Genomic DNA, 25,932 nt, shown 5'->3' with positions numbered 1-25,932 from the left:
CTCAACATGCATTTCCTAATAAAGACATTTCATACAAAACCATAATACCACTATCTTTGAAAATTAGTATATTAATTGATATTCAAAACGTATCCATCTCCCTCAAATGCATTTAAACAGGTTTACTGAGATAAAATTCACCTTCCATAACATTTTAAAGGTTAAAATTCAATAGATTTTAGTATAATCACAGAGGTGTGCAACTATCCTATAATTAATTCCAGAACATTTTTATCACCCCATTTCTCACCCCTTCCCTTACCCTTGGCAACCACTAATATACTTTCTGTCTCTGTAAGTCTGTCAGAAATTCTAGATATTTCACATGTATTTGATTCTGGTTATTTAAGATAGTTATGCTCTAGAAAGTGACTGTGAACTCAGAATTAGCAAATAGTGAATCACTGCTCCCAGGGGAAATAAAAACTTGGGTTCCTGTGTCACATTTTCATCAACCAATCAATATATATACTTGTTTATGTGTGTTTCTGTTTAAAGACATTTTATTTAATGTATGCTATTAACTCACTAACAATATGAGCTCATTAATCCATGGGCACTATAAGCTGCACTTGAACAAAGCCTAACACCCATATTCCCTCTGTAAATTACGTCACACCCGTCTTGTGCTTGGGAATACAAAACAGCACTCCAGCACTATGGTTAGGGGTCATATTAAACAGCAAAATCATCAAAAATGTGAAAAAACTAGCATTAAATAAGACTATGAAAAGGACACCTATTTACAGCATGAAAGCTGAAATAACCAGCCAGGGTGTTCTTTGTTCATCTTCAGCTGAGAGACAACTGAAATCTTTCCCTACTTTATGTACATCCACAAATGACTATGAAAGTGCTTGGGAGTACTGATTTGGGATTGATTACAAATAAATTTTAGTGAAGAGGCCAATTCAAAAATATAGAATCCACAAACAACAAGGATCTATGGTAAATGGACTCATACAATACACAGTATTTTTTGACGGGCTTCTTTTACTTAGCATGTTTCCAAGGTTCATCCATATTGTAGCTTGTATTATTAGTACAGTTGTCCTTTGGTATTTGTAAGGGATTGATCTTCTTTGGATGCTGCTATAGCCTTAACGCATGCCTGCTCCAAACCTCATGCTGAAATGTGATCCCAGGCTGGGTGAGGTGGCTCACTCCTATAATCCTAGCACTATGGCAGGCTGAGGAAGGTGGATTGCTTGAACTCAGGAGTTTGAGAATGGCCTGAGCAAGAGAGAGACCCCATCTCTAAAAACAGACAGGCGTTGTGGCTGGCACTGTAGTACTCAGCTGGGTGGCTGAGGCAAGAGGGTCGCTTGAGCCCAGGAGTTTGAGGTTGCTGTTGAGTTATGACATCATGCCGCTCTACCTAGGGTAACAAGATGAGATTCTCTCCAAAAGGAAATTTGATCCCCAATGTTGGAGGTGGGACCTAAGGGAGCAATTTGGGTCGCAAGTAGCAGAACCTTCATGAATAAATAATGCCCTTCCTTGTGGCAAGAAGGTGAGTGAGTTCTAATTAGTTCCCATGAGAGCTGGTTGTTAAAAAAAGCCTCCACATTCCCTCACTCTGTGGTGCTTCCTCTCACAACACATGATCTCTTCACACCAGCTCCCTTTTACCTTCTTTCCTAAGTGGAAGTAGCATCTGGAGAAAATGGTGGTGCTATGGTCCTTGTACAGCTTGCACAACCATGAGACAAATAAATCTGTTTTCTTTATAAATTACTGAGCCTCAGGTATTCCTTTATAACAACACAAACTAAGGTACCAAAATCCATGGATGCTCAAGTCCTCAATATAAAAGTTGCATATAACCTATGCATATGTTCTCATATACTTTAAATCATCTCAGAGTACTTACACAGTAGGACTTCTACAAGTTGACCACTCAAAAGGACTGTAACAGAGGTGCTCAACAAAGGAACTAGGCCTACCATACCAATATGTATATGTGGTGCATGTCTGATCCATAAAAATTAGGTCAACTTAAGGAGGTGGTCAATATGGGGAGGTAGTCAACTATGGAGGTTCTACTGTAATACCTAAATACAATGTAAATGTTATATAAATAGTTGTTACGCTGTACTGTTTAGGGAATAATGACAAGTTCAGTATGCAATATTTTTCTAGAGTACATTTTTTTTGGGGGGGTGGTTAACATGAGGATACATATGATTAGTTACATTATTTTCCAGAATACTTTTAATTCATGGTTGACTCAACCCACAGATGCAGAAGGCCAACTATACCTCATTCCTTTTTATTGGTAAATTATATTTATCTATCAACCAGCAGATGGACATTTGGGCTGTTTCCACTTTTTGGCTACCATGAATAATGCTGCTACAAACAGTTAATATGTAAGATTTTGTATGGACATGTTTCGCATCTCTTGGGTATGTAGCCAAAAGTGAAATTGCTGGGTTACACATTCAACCTATTCTCCACAACACTGGTAACATTTATTATCTTTTTAATGGCCTTCTTAGTGGGTGTGAAGTGGTATCTCACTGTTGTTTTGATTTGCATTTCCCTGATGGCTAACGGTGTTGAACATCTTTTTATGTGCTTATTTGCCATATTTAAAAATGTTTGAAAAAAATGTCTATGCAGATACTTTACCCATTTTAAAATTAGTCTTTCTAGTGGCGCCGGCTGCATACATTGAGACTGGCGGGTTCGAACCCAGCCTGGGCCAGCTGGGGCAACGATCACAACTGCAACAACAACAACAACAACAACAACAACAACAACATAGCCGAGCGTTGTGGTAGGTACCTGTAGTCCCAGCTACTTGGGAGACAGAGACAAGAGAATCAGTAAGCCCAGGAGTTTGAGGTTTGCTGTGAGCTGTGATACCATTGCACTCTACCAAGGGTGATATAGTGAGACTTTGTCTCAACAAAATAAATAAATAAATAAAATTAGTCTTTCTTATTGTTTTTACTATTGAGCTATAAAAGTCAAAATATCTTTTAAATTTTATAAACAATAATTCCATTAAAATTGACACATTACATTTGATGGTTTTAGCTACTCCTTCTCTTCTAAAGTAGAACAATCTCTCTGTCTCTCTCTCCTTTTTTTAATTTTGAGAGAGGCTCACTCTGTCACCCAGGGTAGAGTGCTGTGGTGTCATAGTTCACAGCAACCTCAAATTCTTGGGCTCAAGTGATCCTCTTGCCTCAGCACCCCTACGCAGTAGCTGGGACTAGAAGTGTCAACCACAATACCCAGCTATTCTATTTTTAGTAGAGGCGGGTCAGGCTGGTCTCAATTCCTGAGCTTAAGCAATCCACCTGCCTTGGCCTCCCAGAGCGATGGGATTATAGGCGTGAATCACCATACTGGGTGATCCATGACTTTTATTTATTTATTTACTTTTATTGTTAAATCATAGCTATGTACATTAGTGTAATCAAGGGGTACAATGTGCTGGTTCCAATTATTTCAATCTAAAATAATCTCATCAAACTGTTCAACGTAGCCTTCATGGCATTTTCTTAGTTACTGTATGCAGACATTTGTATTCTGCATTTAGTAAGTTTCACCTGTACCCATTCTAAGATGCACCGTAGCTGTGGCCCCATCTATTACCTTCTCTCCACCCTAACCTACCCCCTCCCTTGGGCCTTTCCCCATATTCTTGCACTATAGTTCAGTTGTATTCCTTAATCACTTCTAAAAGTTTTGTAGTAGAATCCCTATAGTGTTTTCCAGATATACGATCATATCATCTGCAAAGAGTGAAAGTTTGATCTCTTCTGACCCAATGTGGATACCCTTGATCGCCTTTTCTTCCCTAATTGCAATGGCTAAAACTTCCATTACAATGTTACAGAGCAATGGAGACAACGGGCAACCTTGCCTGGTTCCTGATCTAAGTGGAAATTATTTCAATTTAACTCCATTCAATATGATATTGGCTGTGGATTTGCTGTAGATGGCCTCTATTAGTCTAAGAAATGTTCCTTCTATACTAATTTTCTTAAGTGTTCTGATCATGAAGGGATGCTGGATATTATCAAAAGCTTTTTCTGCATCAATTGAGAGAATCATATGATCTTCATTTTTTAGTTTATGTGCATTCATTTATAGATTTACATATGTTGAACCAGCCTTGAGACCCTGGGATAAGTCCCACTTGGTCATGGTGTATAATTTTTTTGATGTGTTGTTGGATTCTGTTTGTCAGGATCTTACTGAATATTTTTGCATCAATATTCATTAGTGATATTGGTCTATAATTTTCTTTTCTTGTTGGGTCTTTCCCTGGTTTAGGGATCAAGGTGATGTTAGCTTCGTAGAATGTATTGGGTAGTATTCCTTCTAATTCTATATTTTGGAAGAGGTTTAGTAATATAGGTACTAGTTCTTCTTTAAAGGTTTGGTAGAATTCTGACGTAAAGCCATCAGGTCTTGGGCTTTCCTTTTTAGGGAGATTTTGTACAGTTGATGCTATTTCAGAACTTGATATAGGCCTGTTCAACATTTCCACTTCGTTCTGGCTAAGTCTTGATAGGTGGTGAACTTCCAAGCATTGGTCGATTTCTTTCAGATTTTCCTATTTCTGAGAGCAGAGTTTCTTGTAGTATTCGTTAAGGATTTTTTTAATTTCTGAGGGGTCTGTTGTTATTTCATCATTACCATTTCTGATTGATGAAATTAGGGATTTCACTCTTTTTTACCTGGTTAGGGTGGCCAAAGGTTTATCTATTTTATTGATCTTTTCAAAAACCAACTTTTGGATTTATTGATCTGTTGTATAATTCTTTTGTTTTCAATGTCATTTAATTCTGCTCTGATTTTGGTTATTTCTTTTCTTCTGCTGGGTTTGGGGTTGGAATGTTCTTCCTTCTCCAGTTGCTTGAGATGTCCCATTAAATTAACTTCCTGTCTTTCCATTTTCTTGAGGAAGACTTGCAGTGCTATAAATTTCCCTCTTAGGACTGCCTTTGCAGTATCCCAGAGGTTCTGATAATATGTGTATTATTGTTGTTTTGTCCCCAAAATTTGGTGATTTCCTTCTTAATCTCGTCTATAACCCATCTATCCTTTAGCATAAGGTTATTTAGCTTCCATGTTTTTGTATGGGTATGCAGATTCCCGTTGTTACGGAGTTCAACTTTTATTCCATGATGGTCTGAGAAGATGCAAGGAATAATTTCTGTTTTTTAAAATTTGGGGAGGTTAGATTTGTGGCCTAGGATGTGGTCAATTTTGGAGTATGTCCCGTGGGCTGATGAGAAGAATGTGTATTCAGTTTTGTTGGGATGAAATGTTCTGTAGATGTCTGTTAAGTCCAGATGTTGAATGGTTAAGTTTAAATCTAAAATTTCTTTGCTTAGCTTCTTTTTGGAGATCTATCCATCACTGCTAGAGGGGTGTTAAAATCTCCAACTACTATGGAACTGGAGGAAATCAAGTTGCTCATGTCTATTAGAGTTTCTCTTATAAATTGAGGTGCATTCTGGTTGGGTACATAAATATTAATTGAAATCTCATCATATGGAGTATTGCCTTTAACAAATATGAAGTGTCCTCCCTTATCCTTCCTTATTTCAGTTGGTTTAAAGCTTATTGTATCTGCGAATAGGATTGCAACGCCTGCTTTTTTCTGCTTTCCATTTGCCTGGAGTATAGATGACCATCCCTTCACCTTGAGTCTACATTTGTCTTTCAATGTAAGATGACATTCTTGTATGCAGCAGATATCTGGCTTGAGTTTTTGTATCCAGCCAACCTGTGCCTCTTTAGAGGGCAGTTTAAACCATTCACATTATTGAGAATATTGATAAGCCTTTCAAGAGTCCAGTGGATATTTTTAATTCTTTTGCGACTGTAGAAGTTGGAATTTGATCAAAATTTTCTGAGTGGGTTTACTTTTGTGGTGTAGGATTACACTGGTCTTTATGGAGGATAGGTCTGAGAATATCCTGGAGAGCTGGATTAGTTATGGCAAATTTCTTCAACATGTGAATATCGTTAATGTATTTAATTTCTCCGTCATAAATGAAACTCAGTTTAGCTGGGTACAGGATCCTGGGTTGAAAGTTATTTTGTTTTAGGAGATTTAAAGATGACCATCCTCTTCTAGCTAGAAAGGTTTCAGCAGAGAGATCTGCAGTTATTCTAATATTCTTCCCCTTGTAGGTGATGATTTTCTTTCTTCTGGCTGCTTTCAGAATTTTCTCCTTCATATTAACTTTAGTGAAATTGATTATGATGTGTCTGAGGGATGTCTTATTTGGGTTGAGTTGTGCTGGAGTTCTGAAACTGTCTGCTATCTGAATTTCAGAATCTCTTGCCATGTCTGGAAAGTTCTTCATAATCTCGGAGAAGACACTCTGCGCCTTGTGAAGCCACTTTGCCGCTTTCGGGGATCCCTATAAGACGAATATTGGTTTTCTTTGAATTACCCCAGAGCCCTCTGAAAGAGTGATCCGTTTTTGCCCTCCATTTCTCTTACTCTTTGAGAGTTTGGGAGCGTTCGAGAGCTTTGTCTTCAATGTCAGAAATCCTTTCTTCTGCTTGCTCCATTCTGTTCCTGATGGATTCTACTGTGTTTCTCAGGTCTTTGAGGGATGCAACTTCTTGTCTCAATGTATCAAAATCTTTGGTCAGTTGGTCTTTGAATTCATTGAATTCTTGAGATATCAAGTAACCAAAAGGGTTACTGCTTGGAATTCTAATTTGATCTTATTTGCTATTCAGATTCTGAATTCGATTTCTGACATCTCAGCTATTTGTTTGTGGATGGGATCTAGTGCTGTGTCTGCCCCATTGATCCTTGGGGGAGTTGATCTACTGATTATTCATATTGCCAGAGTTTTTCTGTTGATTTTGCCTCATGATTGTTTTTCGCTGTTGCCTCTGGCTGTCCTCAGAGTTGGGGAGGTGTCTCTCCAAGATGAGACCCCAACTCTATTGTTGCTGGATCTTTGTAGGGAGTTCTGGCTGTGGAAGCAGCTCTGGAGTGTGACACACCCAGATCCAGCAACAGGGCAGGAGGTGGTGCACATGGTTCTGGGAGTGCCTGGCACCCAGTGACTTTGGCACAGAGGGCCCAAGGCTCCAGAAGTCTCTGGCCAGGAGAAGGGCTCTGTGCAGTGGCAGGGAGGGCTCTGGAGAGCACTCGGCTACCAGAGTCCCTGGCCGGATGAGTGGGCTGGTGTGGAGGCAGGGAGGGTACAGGAGGGAGGACGCAGTGTTGCGCAGCTCCTGCAGTTCCTGGTCAGGGCATGAGGAGGCCCAGCGGGTGCGGGTTGCAGGTTGGGGGTCACTGTGCAGCTTTTATGGAGGTCCAGGTGGTGCCAAGGCCAGGAGTTTGAGGTTGCTATGTGCTGTGACACCACGGCACTCTACCCAGGGCAACAGCCTGAGGCTCCAGTGTGCCAAAACCGGTCTCACTCTGCCTGAGGGTTAAGGCTGTAAGGCAGCTCAGTCCCCGCTATTAGGCTTCTCACTAGGTTAGTAGCTCCTGCCAATCCTTGCTCTGCAACCCTGAGTGCAGAACTTTGCCAGGGCAGTTCTCTCACAATGGCTCCCTGCGGCCCACAGCCAAACACTATTAGCTCCATCCGGCTCAGCGGCTCAGTCTGGGGCCCTAGACAATGCCCAAAGTTCTCCGCACTCCTGCTCAAGCTCTCTGCAAGGCAGTTCAACTGAGTGCCAAGTCCAAAAACACCAAAACAGTTCACAAGTAAGGCCTTTTCGGTTTGCAGTCTCACTGCTGCTTGTACTTACAGCTGCCTGCGGGATTAGTTCAATCAAGCACACGCAACCACTTGCCAGTTTTCCACTGTTCCTGTCCTCCTCCTGGGGTCCAGAAGTCCCTTGCTGACTCCCTGTATCCTCAAAGGGATGATGATAGGCAGATTCCACCAGTCAGAGATGCCTGAAGTCTTATCTCCCCAGACTCACCATGCCCAGTTGCAGGGAAGCTGTTACTCAGCTGCCATTTTGCTCCTAATCTAAAACCCCAGTTTTAAATCCTTGACTCGATTAAAGTGATGCCAGAGGCCAAAACTAAAATTCTCTGGAAGAAGATATCCCTAGGCCTCAAATCACCTTAAAATTGTCTACATACAATGTACAGCTCTCATTAAAAAATAATTGGGCTTATATGGTGACAAAATGATACGTTAAATAAAGGGACAGCACACAATACAAAGAGCTCCATGGGACTCCAACGATGGACTTATTAGACAGACTTGAAACAACTGTGCTTAATAGACTCAAGGAAAAAAGACAAGATTGGAATTTTTCTTTTTTTTTTCTCCTTTTTTTTTTTTTTTTTTATTGTTGGGGATTCATTGAGGGTACAATAAGCCAGTTACACTGATTGCAATTGTTAGGTAAAGTCCCTCTTGCAATCATGTCTTGCCCCCATAAAATGTGACACACACTAAGGCCCCACCCTCCTCCCTCCATCCCTCTTTCTGCTTCCCCCCCCATAACCTTAATTGTCATTAATTGTCCTCATATCAAGATTGAGTACATAGGATTCATGCTTCTCCATTTTTGTGATGCTTTACTAAGAATAATGTCTTCCACTTCCATCCAGGTTAATACGAAGGATGTAAAGTCTCCATTTTTTTTAATGGCTGAATAGTATTCCATGGTATACATATACCACAGCTTGTTAATCCATTCCTGGGTTGGTGGGCATTTAGGCTGTTTCCACATTTTGGCAACGGTAAATTGAGCTGCAATAAACAGTCTAGTACAAGTGTCCTTATGATAAAAGGATTTTTTTCCTTCTGGGTAGATGCCCAGTAATGGGATTGCAGGATCGAATGGGAGGTCTAGGTTGAGTGCTTTGAGGTTTCTCCATACTTCCTTCCAGAAAGGTTGTACTAGTTTGCAGTCCCACCAGCAGTGTAAAAGTGTTCCCTTCTCTCCACATCCACGCCAGCATCTGCAGTTTTGAGATTTTGTGATGTGGGCCATTCTCACTGGGGTTAGATGATATCTCAGGGTTGTTTTGATTTGCATTTCTCTAATATATAGAGATGATGAACATTTTTTCATATGTTTGTTAGCCATTCGCTGTCGTCTTTAGAGAAAGTTCTATTCATGTCTCTTGCCCATTGATATATGGGATTGTTGGCTTTTTTCATGTGGATTAATTTGAGTTCTCTATAGATCCTGGTTATCAAGCTTTTGTCTGATTGAAAATATGCAAATATCCTTTCCCATTGTGTAGGTTGTCTCTTTGCTTTGGTTATTGTCTCCTTAGCTGTACAGAAGCTTTTCAGTTTAATGAAGTCCCATTTGTTTATTTTTGTTGTTGTTGCCATTGTCATGGCAGTCTTCTTCATGAAGTCTTCCCCCAGGCCAATATCTTCCAGTGTTTTTCCTATGCTTTCTTTGAGGATTTTTATTGTTTCATGCCTTAAATTTAAGTCCTTTATCCATCTTGAATCAATTTTTGTGAGTGGGGAAAGGTGTGGGTCCAGTTTCAGTCTTTTACATGTAGACATCCAGTTCTCCCAACACCATTTATTGAATAGGGAGTCTTTCCCCCAAGGTAAGTTCTTGTTTGGTTTATCAAAGATTAGGTGGTTGTAAGATGTTAGTTTCATTTCTTGGTGTTCAATTCGATTCCAAGTGTCTATGTCTCTGTTTTTGTGCCAGTACCATGCTGTCTTGAGCACTATGGCTTTGTAGTACAGACTAAAATCTGGTATGCTGATGCCCTCAGCTTCATTTTTGTTACTAAGAACTGCCTTAGCTATACGGGGTTTTTTCCGGTTCCATACAAAACGCAGAATCATTTTTTCCAAATCTTGAAAGTACGATGTAGGTACTTTGATAGGAATGGCATTGAATAGGTAGATTGCTTTGGGAAGTATAGACATTTTAACAATGTTAATCCTTCCCATCCATGAGCATGGTATGTTCTTCCATTTGTTAATATCCTCTGCTATTTCCTTTCTGAGGATTTCATAGTTTTCTTTATAGAGGTCCTTCACCTCCTTCGTTAGGTATATTCCTAGGTATTTCATTTTCTTTGAAACTATGGTGAAGGGAGTTGTGTCCTTAATTAGCTTCTCGTCTTGACTGTTATTGGTGTATACAAAGGCTACTGACTTGTGGACATTGATTTTATATCCTGAAACATTACTGTATTTTTTGATGACTTCTAGGAGTCTTGTGGTTGAGTCTTTGGGGTTCTCTAAGTATAAGATCATGTCGTCAGCAAAGAGGGAGAGTTTGACCTCCTCTGCTCCCATTTGGATTCCCTTTATTTCCTTGTCTTGCCTAATTGTATTGGCTAGAACTTCCAGCACTACGTTGAATAGTAAAGGTGACAGAGGACAACCTTGTCTGGTTCCAGTTCTAAGAGGAAAAGCTTTCAGTTTTACTCCATTCAGTAAAATATTGGCTGTGGGTTTGTCATAGATAGCTTCAATCAGTTTTAGAAATGTGCCACCTATGCCTATACTCTTCAGTGTTCTAATTAGAAAAGGATGCTGGATTTTATCAAATGCTTTTTCTGCATCTATTGAGAGGATCATGTGATCTTTATTTTTGCCTCTGTTAATATGGTGGATAACGTTTATGGACTTGCGTATGTTAAACCAGCCTTGCATCCCTGGGATGAAGCCTACTTGATCATGATGAATGACTTTTTTGATGATAAGCTGTAATCTATTGGCTAGGATTTTGTTGAGAATTTTTCCATCTATATTCATGAGTGAGATTGGTCTGAAATTCTCCTTTTTGCTTGGGTCTTTTCCTGGTTTTGGTATCAGGGTGATGTTGCTTCATAGAATGTGTTGGGGAAGATTCCTTCTTCCTCAATTTTTTGGAATAATTTCTGCAGTACAGGAATAAGCTCTTCCTTGAAGGTTTGATAGAATTCTGGAGTGAAGCCATCTGGACCAGGGCATTTTTTAGTTGGAAGCTTTTTTATTGTTTCTTTGATCTCAGTGCTTGAAATTGGTCTGTTCAGGAGGTCTATTTCTTCCTGGCTAAGTCTAGGGAGAGGGTGTGATTCCAAATATTGATCCATTTCCTTCACATTGTCAAATTTCTGGGCATAGAGTTTCTGGTAGTATTCAGAGATGATCTCTTGTATCTCTGTGGGATCAGTTGTTATTTCCCCTTTATCGTTTCTGATTGAGGTTATTAGAGATTTTACTTTTCTATTTCTAGTTAGTCTGGCCAATGGTTTATCTATTTTATTTATTTTTTCAAAAAACCAACTCCTTGTTTCATTAATTTTCTGAATGATTCTTTTGTTTTCAATTTCATTGATCTCTGATTTGATTTTGGATATTTCTTTTCTTCTACTGGGTTTAGGCTTAGATTGTGCTTCTTTTTCCAATTCCATAAGATCTCTTGTGAGATTGTTGATGTGCTCTCTTTCTGTTTTTCGAATGTAGGCATCTAAAGCGATGAATTTTCCTCTCAAAACTGCTTTTGCAGTATCCCACAGGTTTTGGTAGCTTGTGTCTTCATTGTTGTTATGCTCAAGGAAGTTAATGATTCCCTGTTTTATTTCTTCCTTCACCCATCTGTTATTCAACAGAAGATTATTTAATTTGCATGCCTTTGGGTGGGGTTGAGCATTTTTGTTAGAGTTGAGTTCCATCTTTAGTGCCTTATGGTCTGAAAAGATACAAGGTAAAATTTCAATTCTTTTGATTCTGTTGATATTTGTTTTGTGTCCCAGGATATGATCAATTTTGGAGAATGTTCCATGGGGTGATGAGAAGAATGTATATTCTGTATCTTTGGGGTGGAGTGTTCTATATACGTCTATCAAGCATAGTTGTTCTAGGGTCTCATTTAAATCTCTTACATCTTTGTTTAATTTCTGTTTAGAGGATCTGTCCAGCTCTGTAAGAGGTGTGTTAAAATCCCCTGTTATGATGGTATTATCAGATATCATATTGCTCAGACTGAGTAAGGTCTGCTTCAAGAATCTGGGAGCATTTAAATTGGGTGCATAAATATTTAGAATTGAAATGTCTTCTTGTTGTAGTTTTCCCTTGACCAATATAAAGTGACCATCTTTGTCTTTTTTGACTTTAGTTGCTTTAAATCCACATGTATCTGAAAATAAGATTGCAACTCCTCTTTTCTTCTGAATTCCATTTGCCTGAAAAATTGTCTTCCAACCCTTGACTCGGAGCTTTAATTTGTCTTTTGAAGCCAGGTGTGTTTCTTGCAGACAGCAAATGGATGGCTTGTGTTTTTTAATCCAGTCAGCCAATCTATGTCTCTTCAGTGGGGAATTCAAGCCATTAACATTTATTGAGATAATGGATAAGTGTGGTAGTATTCTATTCGTCTTATTTGGTGAGAGTCCATTGCTTAGTTTTATCTTTTGCATCAGTGTGGAGGTTAGGTTCTGTCCTTTGATTTCTGAGTTCTTACTTTGCTGCTGATCCATTGTGGTGGTCAGTGTGCAGAACAGGTTGAAGTATTTCCTGTAGAGCTGGTCTTGTTGTGGCGAATTTCCTCAATGTTTGTATATCCGTAAATGATTTGATTTCTCCGTCAATTTTGAAGCTTAGCTTAGCAGGGTACAGAATTCTGGGCTGAAAATTGTTCTGTTTAAGTAGATTAAAGGTAGATGACCATTGTCTTCTTGCTTGGAAAGTTTCATTAGAGAAGTCTGCGGTAACTGATGGATTTGCCCCTGTAGGTCAACTGGCGCTTACTCCTGGCAGCTTGCAGAATCTTTTCTTTTGTCTTGACTTTGGACACGTTCATCACAATGTGTCTTGGAGAAGCTCGGTTAGAGTTGAGGTGACCCGGGGTCCGATAGCCCTCTGAAAGCAGTGTGTCAGAATCTTTGGTGATGTTTGGGAAATTTTCTTTTATAATATTCTCTAGTATGGCTTCCATTCCTCTGGGGCATTCTTCTTCCCCTTCTGGAATTCCTATAACTCGTATGTTGGAACGTTTCATAAAGTCCCATAATTCTGACAGTGAACGTTCTGCTTTCTCTCTCTTCTTTTCTGCCTCTTTTACTGTCTGAGTTATCTCAAGAACTTTGTCTTCTACCTCTGAAATTCTTTCTTCTGCATGGTCTAACCTGTTGCTGATACTTTCCATTGCATCTTTAAGTTCCCTAATTGACTGTTTCAGTTCCTTCAGGTCTGCTATATCCTTTTTATATTCTTCATATCGTTCATCTCTTATTTGATTCTGTTTTTGGATTTCCTTTTGGTTATTTTCCACTTTATTAGCAATTTCCTTCATTGTTTCCATCATTTCTTTCATTGTTTTCAACATGTGTATTCTAAATTCCCTTTCTGTCATTCCTAACATTTCTGTATAGGTGGAATCCTCTGCAGTAGCTACCTCATGGTCCCTTGGCGGGGTTGTTCTAGACTGGTTCTTCATGTTGCCTGGAGTTTTCTGCTGATTCTTCCTCATGAGTGATTTCTTTTATCTGTTTCCTTGCCCTAATTTTCCTTTCACTTCCTCTTGCTCTTTTAGTTCTTGTGCCTGTGGAAGTTGTGGGCGGGTTTAGACGGATTGAACACACGCGACCACTTGCCGGTTTTCCACGGATTTAGTCCTCCTCTTGGGGTCCAGAAGTCTCTCGCTGACTCCCTGTATCCTCATAGGAGTGATGATAGGCAGTTCCCACCAGCCAGAGACGCCTGGAGTCCTATCTCCCCAGACTCACGGTGCCCAGATGCAAGGAAGCTGTTACTCGGCTGCCATCTTGCTCCGCCCTCAAGATTGGAATTTTTCAACAGAGGACAGACCCTATGAAGCAGGACCAAATGGAAATTCTAAAACCAAAAAGAAACAGACCTACAACTATGAACTCAATGACTGGTCAGATCAGACCCACTGAAAGAAAAATATCAGTGAACTAGAAGAGAGTTCATGAGAAAATACATAGAATGAAGCATAATAAACAAAGGGAAAATACAGAATAGAGAGTAAGATACAAGTACAGTGAAATATAAGGCTTCTGTATGATTTGAGTTGAAGGAGTAAAGAAACAATTAGCAGAACCAGTATTTGAAGAAATAATGGTCGGAACTTTTCAGAAATTAATTAAAGGCAAAGTCAGATCTCCACCCAGAATAATACAAAGAAAACCACATTAAGGCTTAACAAAGTATAATTGCTGAAAACCTAAAGCCAAGAAAAATCTTAAAAATAGATGGGCGGGGGAGGAGGGGAAGGAGATTCTTTTTAAAGGAGGAAGAATAAGACAGAGATGGCTGATCACTGTCAGAAAGTTGATAGAAGCACCAAAAAGAAAAAAAAAAAAAAACAGGAAAGATTGTTTCATTGTTGAGACAGCAGATCTGCTAATAATAAATGTCTTTATAGTCCAACACAGTAAGTCAGACAGTGTTACTTATAGCAGAAACTATTCCTGATATGTTTAATAGAATATACAGGAAAGAAAAGTGCTCAAACAATATTTAAAGGTATAACTGGCCAGAATTTTCCTGAATTACAAAAAGACATAAATCCTTAGAATGAATACTATGGGGCCTGAGCAGGAGGAAGAATATTATATATTTGTTTGTGTCTGTATATTCAAATCTACTGGGTTATTAAGTATGAAATGTCCAATTTCCTTAAGTACTAAATTTGATAGTTGATATCTCTGACATTTCGTCTTGGCATTTCATGTTTTCTTTTTAAAATTTTATTGTGAAGGAACATCCTCATTCTTCCAAATGCACATTTTGGCTTGTGACTATTTTTCAAAATTTTTTAAGAATAATTTTTGTGAAGCCATGGATAAGTAAAAATTCATGTTATTTTTGAATATGAGTTCCATCATGGAACTAATGGAGCAAAGACAGCTCAAAATATCAACAAAGTATTTGGGAAGGATGTGGCTAATGTGTACAGTACATAAATAGTTTGAGAAGTTCTGTTCTGGTGATTTTAATGTTGAAAAGGAGCCATGTGAGGCTTGTCGCCCGTAGGTTAGTAGTTAGGGTGCTGGCCACATACACCAAGGCAGGTTTGAACCTGGCTTGGGCCTGGTACACAACAAGAACAACTGCAACAAAAAAACAGCCAGGCGTTGTGGTGGATGCCTGTAGTCCCAGCTACTTGAGAATGACTTAAGCCCCAGAATTTGAGGTTGCTGTGAGCTGTGACACCATGGCAGTCTGAGGCAGTCTGAGGGCTAGTAAGACTCTGTCTCAAAAAAAAAAAAAAAAGAGCCACGTGGGTGATGTGACAAGACATAGGTGGCTAATGATGAACTGAAAGCTGTAAGTGGAAGTGAATCCATCTCAACCTAAGTGTGAATTAGCAGCAAGTTTGTTTGTTTTTTAGAAAGAAAGAGAAGTTTATTAATTTGCCAGCAAATGAGGCTGGCAGACTCCTGTCTCAAAAATACCAGCATCCCTAGCAGCAAGGTTTGACATTACTATTCCAACAATATTGAACCACTAGAAATACTGGCAAGGTAAAAAAGCTGGATAGATGGGTTCTGCATGAATCAAATAAATGTCAGAAGAGAAATCGCAGTGAAGCTTGACTTTCTTTGCTGTCACGACATAGAGGCAAGCCATTTTTACATAGTATTGTCACATGTGATGAAAATAGATTCTTTTTGACAATTGCCAACATTTGGCACAATGGTTGGATAAAGATGAAGTCCTGAAACACAGTACACAATTGAATAGTCATAAATAAAAGCTAATGGTGTCTGTTTGGTGATCCAGCACTGGTATTATTCACTATAGCTTCATGAAACTTGGTCAATCATAGTACATGTCTACTACAACCAATTGTACAAAACGATGAGGATGCTTGTGGTTAAGTAGCCAAGATTGGGTGACAGAGATAGGCCAATCTTCTTGCAAGACAATGCTGGCCCACAAACAACTCTGCTCAAACTACAAAAGCTGGACTTGGAAACTCTCTGTCATTCACCATATTCACCAGACTTTGCACCAACTGACCACCATTTCTTATAGGCTTTGGACTAATTCTTGCAAGGCAAAATATTCAATTCTCAATAAAGCTGTAGAAAACACCTTTCGCGATTTCATTGCCACTCCCTCTCCGGGCTTTTTTGCTAGTGGCACACACAAGCTGCTGTTAAAATGGTAAAACTGTGTTGATGGCTTAGTCACATACTTTGATTAATGGTGCTGCTTCTTGTTTAAAATATAATAAAGTAAACTTTTGATTCAAAATCAAACATTTCAGATCTAATAACGCATAACAAAACTATAAAAGACCGAAGTATCAAATTTAATCTTAAATTTTGTTACTAAGGAGAAGACAGTCTACCTACAAAGGTATAAATATCACATTTAAGTATAGTACAAAGAAAGAAAATTTCAATTTGACCTAGGAACACATATATATGTGTGGGTGTGTGGGTGTGTATAAAATCTCAAAATATTAGAAGAGAATTTAGGATTGCACATAAAAAAGTCACAACTAAGCATAGTTCATCCAGAAAGGCAAAGATGACTCAACATTAGAAAGTTAATTAATGCAGTAAACCGCATTTTTCTATTAAAGAAAAAATACATATAATTATCTCAACAGATGCAGAAAAGCCATTCATAAAATTTAACACTTCTTTATAACAATCTGAGCAAGTTAGAAAGAAGTTTGGGCTTGGTGCCCATAGCTCAGTGGTTAGGGCACCAGCCACACATACTGAGGCTGATGGGTTCGAACCCAGCCCGGGCCTGCCAAAAAATGATAACTGCAACAAAAAAATAGCCGGATGTCGTGGTGGTTGCCTGTAGTCCCAGCTACTTGGGAGGCTGAGGCAAGAGAATCACTTAAGCCCAAGAGTTTGAGGTTGCTGTGAACTGTGACACCACAAAATTCTACCGAGGCTATGTAGTAGGCCTCTGTCTCAAAAAAAAAAAAAAAAAAAAAAAAAAGAAGAAGAAGAAAAGAAAAATAGAAGTTTGGTGGGATATCTATCAAAAACAAAAAGCAAACGTCATACTTAAAAGTAAGACTTCAGAACCGTTCCAATGGAAATCAGGATCAATACAAAGATGCTAGCTATCTCTGCTAGCTTATTTGCAAATGGCAGAATTGTCTACATAGAACATGAGAAAATTTAAACCAAACCATTGGAACAAATTAAGAGTGTGACATTATGCTGTACATAATATTTATATAGCTTTTAAAAACCAATAACATTCTGACACATCAGTTAATAATCAAGTGGAAAATTTAAGAACCTAAGAATAAAAAATAAAGGCTGGGGAAAAAAACTTCATAGAGATAATTACAAAACATTATTTAAGGCGAAAAAAAGATGATCAAAATTCTCACCAACTGTAATTTATATAATATTTGTGGATGGAAAGACACTTGATCTATAAATTATCAAAGTTATAGTAACTAGCCCAGTAAGCCTTTTTACAAAGGTTAAGTATAACAAAGGCAATTTTGAAGAACTGCAATGTGTGGAGACTCTTGACATACTAAATACCAAAACGTTGCAAAACTCTGTAATTACAACAACTAGAGAATAGACAAATAGACCAACCAATAGACTAACACAGAATCATACGTTTAGGAAAACTTGATATGAAATAGATGGCATTCTAAGCTAGGATGGAATAGACTACTCAATAAACAGTGTTGAGACAATTAGTTTTCCATATAGAAAAAATTAGATTCCATACTTCACATTGTCTTTTGTAGAACAAAGTCAGTTTCAGGTGTATTAAAGATATAAATGCAAAAAACAGAACATTTAAAGGAAAATATCATTTGCAGAAAATTTTCCTGATCTAGGTAGAAATGATGACAAAAAGCACAACAAAAACATGACCATGTTGGCTGTATTAAAATTTAAGACGTCGGACAGTGCCTGTGGCTCGAAGGGGTAGGGCGCCAGTCCCATATGCCAGAGGTGGCAGGTTCAAACCCAGCCCCGGCCAAAAAAAAAACCCGACAAAACAAAACAAAACAAAATTTAAGACGTCTGTACAAAAAAACTGAACATAAATACAAGGAAGATAAGCCATAGAGTGAAAGATATTAGCAACATACACAAACAAAAAAGGATTACCATCCTGCAATTCCTCTACTAGGTATATACCCAGATGATCAAAAATCATTTTACAATAAAGACATTTGCAGAATGTTTATTGCAGCCTAATTCATAATTGCCAAGACATGAAAACAGCCCAAGGGTCCACAGACCCATGAATGGATTAACAAATTGTGATATATGTACACCAGGGAATATTAAGCAGCCATAAAAAGATGGAGACTTCACATCTTTTATGTTTACCTGGATAGAGCTGGAACATATTCTTCTTAGTAAAGTATCTCAATAATGGAAAAAAAAGTCCAATGTACTCAATCCAATGTACTCAATACTACTATGAAATCAATATATAATCATCACCTACACATTCATACAAATGGTAAAACATAACTACAGTCCAGAAAGTAGAGGGGAAGAGGAGAGAGATCCTGGGGAGCTGGGAGGCCAGAGGAGGGAGGATATTTGGGAGGACCTCACCTAATGTGCATGATGCAATGGCACATTTCAAAACTATTAAGATAAGAATATAACTGTGATGGATGTGTTAATCAGTTCAATGTAAGCATTTCACATTGTATATCAAATCAGTACACTGAACCCCATAAATGCATCAAGGTACACAGTTATGATTTAATAAAAACAAAAAAAAATAAATAAAAATTTTAAAAGGATTATCAACAATAAAGTATTCTTACAAATTGATAAGCCAATAGAAAAGTGGACAACAGAAAAAGAGAAAAATATAAAAAATACACAAATTATTTATTTAGTTGTTTTTAAGTTTTGTTTTCTTTTTTTTTTAGAGACAGAATTTCACTTTATCGCCCTCGGTAGAGGGGCAGTTTCACTTTATCGCCTTCGGTAGAGTGGCGTCACAGCTCACAGCAACCTCCAACTCCTGGGCTCAGGAGATTCTCCTGCCTCAGCCTCCCAAGTAGCTGGGACTACAGTCGCCCGCCACAACACCCGGCCATTTTTTTTTTTTTTTTTTTGCAGTTTTTGGCCGGGGCTGGGTTTGAACCCGCCACCTCCCGCCACCTCCGGTATAAGGGGCCAGCTACCTACTCCTTTGAGCCACAGGCACCGCCCACCGGCCCTTTTTTTTTTTTTTTTTTTTTGCTGTTGTTGCAGTTTGACCTGGGGCCAGGTTCGAACCCGCCACCTTCCGGCGCTCTACCCACTGAGTTACAGGCGCTATCCATAGTTGTTTTTAAGTTTTAAATATTATATACATAATATACACAAACGTAAGTATTAAAATATTAAAACACTGGGCGCACTGAACACCAAAACAGGAATAGTTACCACTAGAAAGAATGGGAATGTTTACCTTTTTTTTTTTAAATCTGAAGCAAATTTAGCACATGTTAATACTTCTTAACGTTGAGTGGTGAATACATGTATTATTTTACTATTAATCACTATGTGTTTTAAATAGTTCCTAATGAAAAAAGTGGGAAAATGGTTAAGTTTACATAAACAGAAATAAAACCTCTTGTCCAACCAACAGTCCAAATTTAAAAAAGGGAAAACACTCATAAAAAGGTAACAGAAAAGGTCATCCTGCCCTAACAGACTCATTAAAGGTTATTTGTCACGTCTTTATCATTATTAACTTAAGTACTGTGTTAAAATACTTTAACGTTTAATAAAAGATTTCCGAATACGTCAGTATGCTCCAATAAATCTGAGATTTTTAAGCCTTAGGATAACCTCAAGTGATTTAACATTCGAGTCTCTTGTGAATTAAGATGTCTAGATCAAACACAAAATACATGAGGCTATGAAACTCTTCTATCTCTGTATATTTTAAACCTTGTTAAATTGTAGAACCATTGGATACTAATTAAAACAAAACAAAACCCGATAGGCCTCAGAAAAATACACTTATTTTGCACACACAGGCCATCTGAATCCTGAAATTCAGACCTTCTGCTTTAAAGTTGCGTCTCCAAATTCGAAACAATCAACTGAATTATGCTAGAAAAGAACACAAAGCGTATAGGCTTGGGTTCCAGTTGCGTAAAACCTTTCGAGCTTTCACCAACTTCACGAGAGACTGATAACAGCTTTTACCAAAGACTTTGCTCCTTATTGGTGCCGAGGCTGGGCAAACTCCGCTCCCCAGTGCTACAGACCGAAAGTTGTCTCAGTGTCTCGCAAACAGAAAGGGGCAGAAAGCTGCCACCCTTTCTTCCAAACACTGGGACCCAGAGACACCCAGGAACTCCCGAACGTTCGCTGCCTAAAGTTGTCGGGTCAGAAACAGCTTTCAGGCATCGAAATCCTCACAGTAAGAGCCCCAGCTCCCCCTCGGGCCCCCATCCCCAACGTTGGGGAAGGACTGAGGGGGGAGGGGATAATACCTCCCCTCAACAACGGCCTCAACCGCCTCCGGGCAAGCCCCCCTCCGGCCCACCAAACTCACAGCCTGAAGAATCCCACACTCACTGGAATGTCGGGCCGGGTCCTGGCCCCGGCCCAGCTCCCGGAATTCGGCGGGTCTCCCAAGGTTTCGGGGGAGGTGGCGGCTGGGACGCCATCTCCTCCACCTCCTCTCTCCTCCTGCTCCTAGGCCCGAGTACACAAGCAGCTTGAGCGCCAGGCTCAGTAGGTAGAATGCCGAGTCCTCCACTCCGCACATCCCTGCAGTTAGGACAGGACTTGTGGTGCTTTGCTCAGAGCTGTGACCAGGGACGAGGAATCAGGAGAATGCCACTAATTTATGGGAGAAAACGCTATGTTTTTATTTGCCCCAGAAAGTGTTTCCTTTCTAAACCCGATGGTAAGGACTCATCGATATCTCTATTAGCGACTACAATAGCCTAGACATCAGAGTTCTGCGGAAGCTCTCTGAGACGCGAAGTGTCAGGCCTGGAGCAAAACCCACGCATTCCTATACTAGCAGGTTAAGTGGGATGTAAGGCGGAAACCCAGGCAGTTTTTACAGATTTCCCTACAAACAGGTATTGGGATGTTCACTTAGTCCTTGCGCAAGGTGGCTGGTACTTTCGTTCTAAAGCTCTCGTTTCCTTGGGGAACAGAATTGGTAGACGCAATAGGTGCGTTGTCTTTAGTCTTCCCTGTTCCTTCTGAGGCCAGAAGGGGTTAAATCTCAGGCTCCAGCGTCTTGGGAGAAGGTGAGGCGGGCAGGTCTGAGGTTGTGGGGGTACCGACTGGATGCTGGAAGGTAGGGCTGGAGGGGACCGTTTATCTCCTATTGGGTGAGTGGGAAGTTTCTTGGACCTGACCGAAGTGGGGAGGGCGTGCTTGGCCAGAGGCTGGAGGTTAGATTTTAGGATGAACTTCTCAAAATTCCATAGCTTAGTGTATCGGGAGCCCAAAGAAGTTGTGAGCGCCTCCTTCCCAATCTACACGCTGCCTCCGTGCTACAGGATGAATTGCAACCTTCTATATAGAAAGAGATTTTTTAAAAAATCTCAAGATGTGAGAGTCAATCTGTCATTTTGGTGGTTTTTCTCATACCTTCCCCTTCCTTTTCCGTGAGTGGTTTTTGTAATCGTCCAGCAGGTGGAATGAATGTTCCTTACTCTTCAGTAAACCAGTCTGGGCTAGTTATCGCTGATTTGTGGAGAAGGGATTCAATCTAGTAGGGACCCTGACACATAGGCGGTTCTGTGGCAACTTGTTCTTTCTGTGAAACCAACACGTAAACAAAAGTCTGAAAACTTAACTACCGCAACCAGCATTGGCAAACTAACAAGGTGGGATACTTTTCTCGGGGCTTGCTTTAAAAGATAAATAAAATATGGAACAACTGATTTCGGATGTTTTACGAAATCCTTACATTGCATCAAAATGAAACAACTAAATTTAAGGCGTAATATATGTCTTCCTTTTAATGTTAACATGCTTGCGAAGTCGCTAGATTGTTGCTAAGTGAAAATGATGTTGAGAAGTTTGTAAATCCATAGCTCAATTATTTCACACATATATTCAAGAGGGTTTTTTTCCCCCAGACCTCTTCAAATTCCTGAGAATAGGTTTCGTAATATTCAACAGGGTTGGGAACCTCAGCCAGGAGATTGTAATGTGTTATTTATTTAGCTATTTATTTAGAGACAGTCTCACTTTGGCCCCCTTTGATAGAGTGCTGTGGCGTTATAGTTCACATCAACTTCAAACTCTAGGGCTCAAGCGATCCTCTTGCCTCAGATTTTCAGGTTTTTTTTTTTTTTTTTTTTCTTAAAGGAGTGACAGGGTCTCACTTTTACTCAGACTGGTCTCTAGCTGGTGAACTCAAGCGATCCACCCACCTCAGCCTTCCATAGTGCTAGGATTACAGGAGAGAGTCACTGCATGCGGCTAATGTGTTATTTATTGACCATACATGATGCCTTTATTCTAGTGAACCTATTGGAGAGATAAAAATTCTCCAATTTTTATTTGGGTTTTTTTGACAGAGTCTTGCTCTGTGGCCCCGAGCTGGAGTGCAGTGGCAAGATCATAGTTCACTGCAACCTGGAAGCCTTGTTCTCAATCTTCCCACTTCAATGTTCTGAGTAGTTGGGACTACCTCCCTGCGCACACCACCACGCCCAGCCATTTTTTATTTCCTTTTAAAGTTTTTGTAAAGACAGGGGCTAGGGGTGTGGGGTGGGTGTGGATGTGGATGTTCTCGCCAGGTTGCCCAGTCTGGTGTCAAAGTCTTGGGCTCATGTGAACCTTTCGCCTCAGTCTCCCAAAGTGCTGGGATTGCTGGCCTCAGCCACTGGGCCAGGCCCGTTCAGTCTTTAACCAAAGAAAAGCGGGCATAAATTTCAATGTAACTGGGGAAATACTCGCTACAAAGTGTCCTTTTCAAGCACTTACACATTGATTTGTTTCTTGGAGGAGGGTATGTTTATTTCTCTTTGAGTTAAAGGTTAATTGTGATAGAAATAAAATCCTTGACCTTAATTAATGGAAAGGAGGAGGAAAAAAATAACAAAATAATGAGTAAGACATAAATAGTTTCTCTGTGAGGGGAATGTAGTCAGGAAAGCACCTTAATATGAATTTAGCTCCTCACAAAATCTCAATCTCTTTTTTGCATTAGACAAACAGATTAAATAGGCTGGGGAAAGGGATTCAGAACACTTGCAAATACTGTCTTGACCTCATAGAGCATTGTTATTTAGAGGACATTATCCAAATATTCTGTATACTTTTTTGAAAATACCCTGGACCCCAAATTTACCTAGGCAATCTTAAATGTTTCCCAGTCCCAGTATCTCAAAAGTTATCACTGGTGGTTCGGTGCCTGTGGCTCAAGCGGCTAAGGCACCAGCCACATACACCTGAGCTGGTGGGTTCAAATCCAGCCCGGGCCTGCCAAACAACAATGATGGCTGCAACTAAAAAATAGCTTGGTGTTGTGGTGGGCGCCTGTAGTCCCAGCTACTTGGGAGGCAGAGGCAGGAGAATCGCTTGAGCCCAGGAGTTGGAGATTGCTGTGAGCTGTGATGCCGTAGCACTCTACCCAGGGTAGCACTCTAACCAGGGTGATGGCTTGAGGATGTGTCTCAGGAAAAAAAAAAAAAAGTTATCACTGGTGTATCCATAGAAGCCCGATTTTCTCCTCTTCCTTTCCCTGCTGACTCACTATTCACCTGAATTAGAACCCAGCTGGAGGCAACCTGTTTTTCATGGTATTGGCAGCTGAACTGATGTTTATGTTGAAAAGTTCTATTGATATATGCTTGTCTCCTTATGTCAGTCAAGGATCTACTTCTCTTGGTAGGTGGTCCCAAATATTTAGAAACTTGAAGTAAATAGTGACTTTTAAAGGGTTGGAAAAGACTAAGAATCACAGCTTCATTGTAAGCTGTTAAGAGTTTTACTGGTCCACAAATTTTAAGCAAGTTTCATCTGAATTATGAAACTGCACAAATTAAAAGGTGCCATTGTCTTTTATTTACATGATCACAGTTGTGCCATGCCACAAGGTTGCCTTGTGATCATAGTTATAAAATAGCTCGAGTTCTTCATTTTAAGGTAATGTGGACTGTCACTAATCAGATCTTTTTGTGTGGGGTTTTATCTTGTTTGTTTTTTGTTTTTGTTTGTTTTTTGAGACAAGGTCTTGCTCTGTTTCTCAGGCTGGAGTGCAGTGGCTGTGATCATAGGCTGCAACTTGGAACTTCTGGCCTGGCCTCAAGTGATCTTCCCACTTCAGCCTCGCAAAGTGCTGGGATTACAGGTGTGAGCCACCTTGCCTGGTCCAGATCTATTTTTGCCAAACATAGATTGATTAGGTACTTTGAATTTTTAGTACCCTTTCTTCCTGGCAATAGGAGATATACTGGGTTTCCTCCCTTTCTGTATGTAGTATTTTTTTAATGTGAGTATATTCAACTTGCAAAAATTGGCAACTTAGGCAAATAATTTCCTTCAAATATTTTGCACTTAGTTTCTGTTGGATACCCATGGATGAAAAGAGCAGATGTTTCTCATTTTTGCTAATTGTTGCCAGTTAGCCTTTATTTTATCAAAGTGAAGTTGATGTTTTAAATTTTTATTTATTAATTTATTTTTGAGACAAGTCTCACTTTGTCACCCTTGTTAGAGTGCTATGGCATCATAACTCACAGCAACCTCAAACTCTTGCGCCCAAGGATCCTCTTGTCTCAGCCTTCCAAGTAACTGGGTTAGAGATGGGAATCTCACTCTGGCTCAGGCTGGTCTCAACTCCTGAGCCAAGCAATTCACCTGCCTCAGCCTCCCAGAGTGCTAGGATTACAGGCAAGAGCTGCCTCGCTCAGGCTTAAGGTTGATGTTTTTAGAACTACTCACCAATTTGTTTTAAATACTTGACTGCTAAACTGTTATTAGTCAACCATTATCAATTATTACTGATCTATTTTTTCTAGCAAAATCAATTTTAATTTCTAATAGAAAAAGTTAATAACTGTGTTCTCAATACTGAATGATTCAAAACAAAAAGCAGAATTTCACTTTGTACTTTTGTTTTCATTACCCTCAAAGGCAACCATTTTTTATGTTTTTATCAACTTATATTAATGTTCTTGATAATCTACGATGCTAAACTAAATTCCTTGATAATTGGAAACCTTTCCTGATCTATTTTACAAAGATCCATAATATAACTTCAAGTTTATATTTTAGAATATGTGTATTATGAAAGGGGCATGATTAGAGAGTACAAAATAGTGTTTTTCAAATAAAAGCCAGGCTTTTTTATTGTTGTTTTGTTTTTTTTGAGACCAGCAGTGTTGCTCTGTTGCCCCAGGTAGAATGCAGTGGCTTCGTGGTGGTAGCTCACTGCAAGTGCTGGTAGCTCACAGCAACCTCAAACTCATAGGCTGAAATGATCCTCCTGAGTCGCTGGTGCTACAGGTGTGTACCAGCATAGTTGATTTTTCTAGTTTTAGTAGAGACAGGGTTTCACTCTTGCTCAGGCTGGTCACGATCTCAGAAGGGTTTTTAATCCCTAAAAGTGATAGCTTATTTGTGACAGTAAAACATAGAAGCTGCTCCTTAGTTTCACTTTTCTTTCTAGTTACAATTGTTCAATATGATCCCACTGATGGAGGAAAACAAGCATGTGGCCCGGTTGTTGCTCAATACTGGCACCTGCCCGAGATGTGTCTTCAGATTCTGTGGTGTGGATTTCCATGCACCTTACAAACTTCCATATGAGGTATTTTAAGGTTTTTTTTTTTTTTTTTTTAAGTTAAGAGAGGTTCTCAATGTTTTATAGTGAATACCTACACTTTTGAGGGTAAATATTCACCACTCTTTAAATTAAAAACTATAAGAAAATAATTATTGGTAATGATAATTTTGGGATTTCCATTACCTTAAAAAAGTTAGTCTCAGAAATATAAGTTCTTTCTTAAGTGATTACATCTAACATTTAGTGTAGTGTGATCTTTGTGGAGGAATTCCCTAGTAATGTTTGTATA

The 25,932-nt window shown here is 39.4% G+C and overlaps 2 protein-coding genes across 10 annotated transcripts in view; one reads left to right on the top strand and one right to left on the bottom strand.

Annotated features, from left to right (window-relative positions):
• The window catches only part of PEX13 (peroxisomal biogenesis factor 13), a 36,829-nt gene extending 16,236 nt beyond the window's left edge, over positions 1-20,593 (bottom strand). The window contains exon 1 of the mRNA XM_053589544.1: positions 20,456-20,593. Within this exon, the coding sequence (XP_053445519.1) occupies positions 20,456-20,547 (92 nt within the window). The 5' untranslated portion in view covers positions 20,548-20,593. The remainder of the gene's footprint in view (positions 1-20,455) is intronic.
• Positions 20,594-20,865: 272 nt separating this feature from the next.
• Positions 20,866-25,932, top strand: part of PUS10 (pseudouridine synthase 10) — a 56,322-nt gene continuing 51,255 nt past the window's right edge. The window contains exons 1-3 of one of the 9 annotated variants that reach the window (XM_053589425.1): positions 20,866-20,970; positions 24,106-24,206; positions 25,527-25,667. In XM_053589425.1, coding sequence (XP_053445400.1) covers positions 25,542-25,667 — 126 coding nt within the window. In that variant the 5' untranslated portion in view covers positions 20,866-20,970; positions 24,106-24,206; positions 25,527-25,541. The other 8 variants (XM_053589420.1, XM_053589424.1, XM_053589421.1 and 5 more) reach the window with 8 other exon arrangements.

The sequence above is a fragment of the Nycticebus coucang genome, chromosome 4, assembly GCF_027406575.1.
Source record: "Nycticebus coucang isolate mNycCou1 chromosome 4, mNycCou1.pri, whole genome shotgun sequence".
Lineage (NCBI taxonomy): Eukaryota > Metazoa > Chordata > Mammalia > Primates > Lorisidae > Nycticebus > Nycticebus coucang.
The sequence above is the reverse complement of the archived record's forward strand: the minus strand, read 5'-3'. Positions and strand labels throughout refer to the sequence as shown.